Source organism: Procambarus clarkii, chromosome 10, assembly GCF_040958095.1.
Source record: "Procambarus clarkii isolate CNS0578487 chromosome 10, FALCON_Pclarkii_2.0, whole genome shotgun sequence".
Taxonomy (NCBI): domain Eukaryota; kingdom Metazoa; phylum Arthropoda; class Malacostraca; order Decapoda; family Cambaridae; genus Procambarus; species Procambarus clarkii.
The window spans coordinates 52,243,658-52,245,254 of record NC_091159.1 but is presented as its reverse complement, the minus strand read 5'-3'; the positions used below and the strand labels follow the sequence as shown (position 1 = coordinate 52,245,254).

Sequence of the window (1,597 nt, the reverse complement as noted above, 5' to 3'; positions counted from 1 at the left end):
ACTGGGATGACGTCACGTCCCCGACCCCCGGACTGGGGTGACGTTACGTTCTCTGACCCCGGACTGTGGTGACCTCACTTCCCCGACCACCGGACTGTGGTGACGTCACGTCCCCGACCCCCGGACTGTGGTGACGTCACATTCTCTGACCCCGGACTGTGGTGACGTCACGAGAGCGAGTCAGGATCTGACGAAGACTTCCGCATTCATGACTGGTGAAGGATGGCGGGACCTCTTAAGCATGACACATTCCCACAGTTTTTTCGTTGTGTCCACGACCTGGGGCATGACTTGGGGCATGACTTGGGGCATGACTTGTGGCATGACTTGTGGCATGACTTGGGGCATGACTTGGGGCATGACTTGTGGCATGACTTGTGGCATGACTTGTGGCATGACTTGGGGCATGACTTGGGGCATGACTTGTGGCATGACTTGGGGCATGACTTGGGGCATGACTTGGGGCATGACTTGTGGCATGACTTGGGGCATGACTTGGGGCATGACTTGTGGCATGACTTGGGGCATGACTTGGGGCATGACTTGTGGCATGACTTGGGGCATGACTTGTGGCATGACTTGTGGCATGACTTGGGGCATGACTTGTGGCATGACTTGGGGCATGACTTGTGGCATGACTTGTGGCATGACTTGGGGCATGACTTGGGGCATGACTTGTGGCATGACTTGTGGCATGACTTGTGGCATGACTTGGGGCATGACTTGGGGCATGACTTGGGGCATGACTTGGGGCATGACTTGGGGCATGACTTGGGGCATGACTTGGGGCATGACTTGGGGCATGACTTGTGGCATGACTTGGGGCATGACTTGGGGCATGACTTGGGGCATGACTTGTGGCATGACTTGGGGCATGACTTGGGGCATGACTTGGGGCATGACTTGGGGCATGACTTGGGGCATGACTTGGGGCATGACTTGGGGCATGATGGTGACTCACAGTAATTTGGGGCATGATGGTGACTCACAGTAACTTGGGGCATCGGTGCAACTCACAGTAACTTGGGGCATGAGGGTGACTCACAGTAACTTGGGGCATGATGGTGACTCACAGTAACTTGGGGCATGATGGTGACTCACAGTAACTTGGGGCATCAGTGTGACTCACAGTAACTTGGGGCATCAGGGTGACTCACAGTAACTTGGGGCATGAGGGTGACACACAGTAACTTGGGGCATCAGTGTGACTTACAGTAACTTGAGGCATCGGTGCAACTCACAGTAACTTGGGGCATAAGGGTGACTCACAGTAACTTGGATCATCAGTGTGACTCACAGAAACTTGGGGCATCAGTGTGACTCACAGTAACTTGGGGCATCAGTGTGACTCACAGTAACTTGGGGCATCAGTGTGACTCACAGTAACTTGGGGCATCAATGTGACTCACAGTAACTTGGGGCATAAGGGTGACTCATAGTAACTTGGGGCATCAGTGTGACTCACAGTAACTTGGGGCATCAATGTGACTCACAGTAACTTGGGGCATCAGTGTGACTCACAGTAACTTGGGGCACCAGTGTGTCTCACAGTAACTTGGGCATCAGTGTGACTCACAGTAACTTGGGGCATCAGTGT

The 1,597-nt window shown here is 53.8% G+C and overlaps 1 protein-coding gene across 1 annotated transcript; it reads left to right on the top strand.

Annotated features, from left to right (window-relative positions):
- Positions 1–222: 222 nt before the first annotated feature.
- LOC123750715 (uncharacterized) lies at positions 223–966 on the top strand. The gene has a single exon (XM_045732818.2). The coding sequence runs from the start codon at positions 223–225 to the stop codon at positions 964–966; it is 744 nt and encodes a 247-aa protein (XP_045588774.2).
- The last annotated feature ends 631 nt before the right edge of the window (positions 967–1,597 follow it).

Coding starts and splice junctions, on each gene's coding strand:
- LOC123750715 (XM_045732818.2), top strand. CDS start 223: ATGGCGGGACCTCTTAAGCATGACACATTCCCACAGTTTTTTCGTTGT.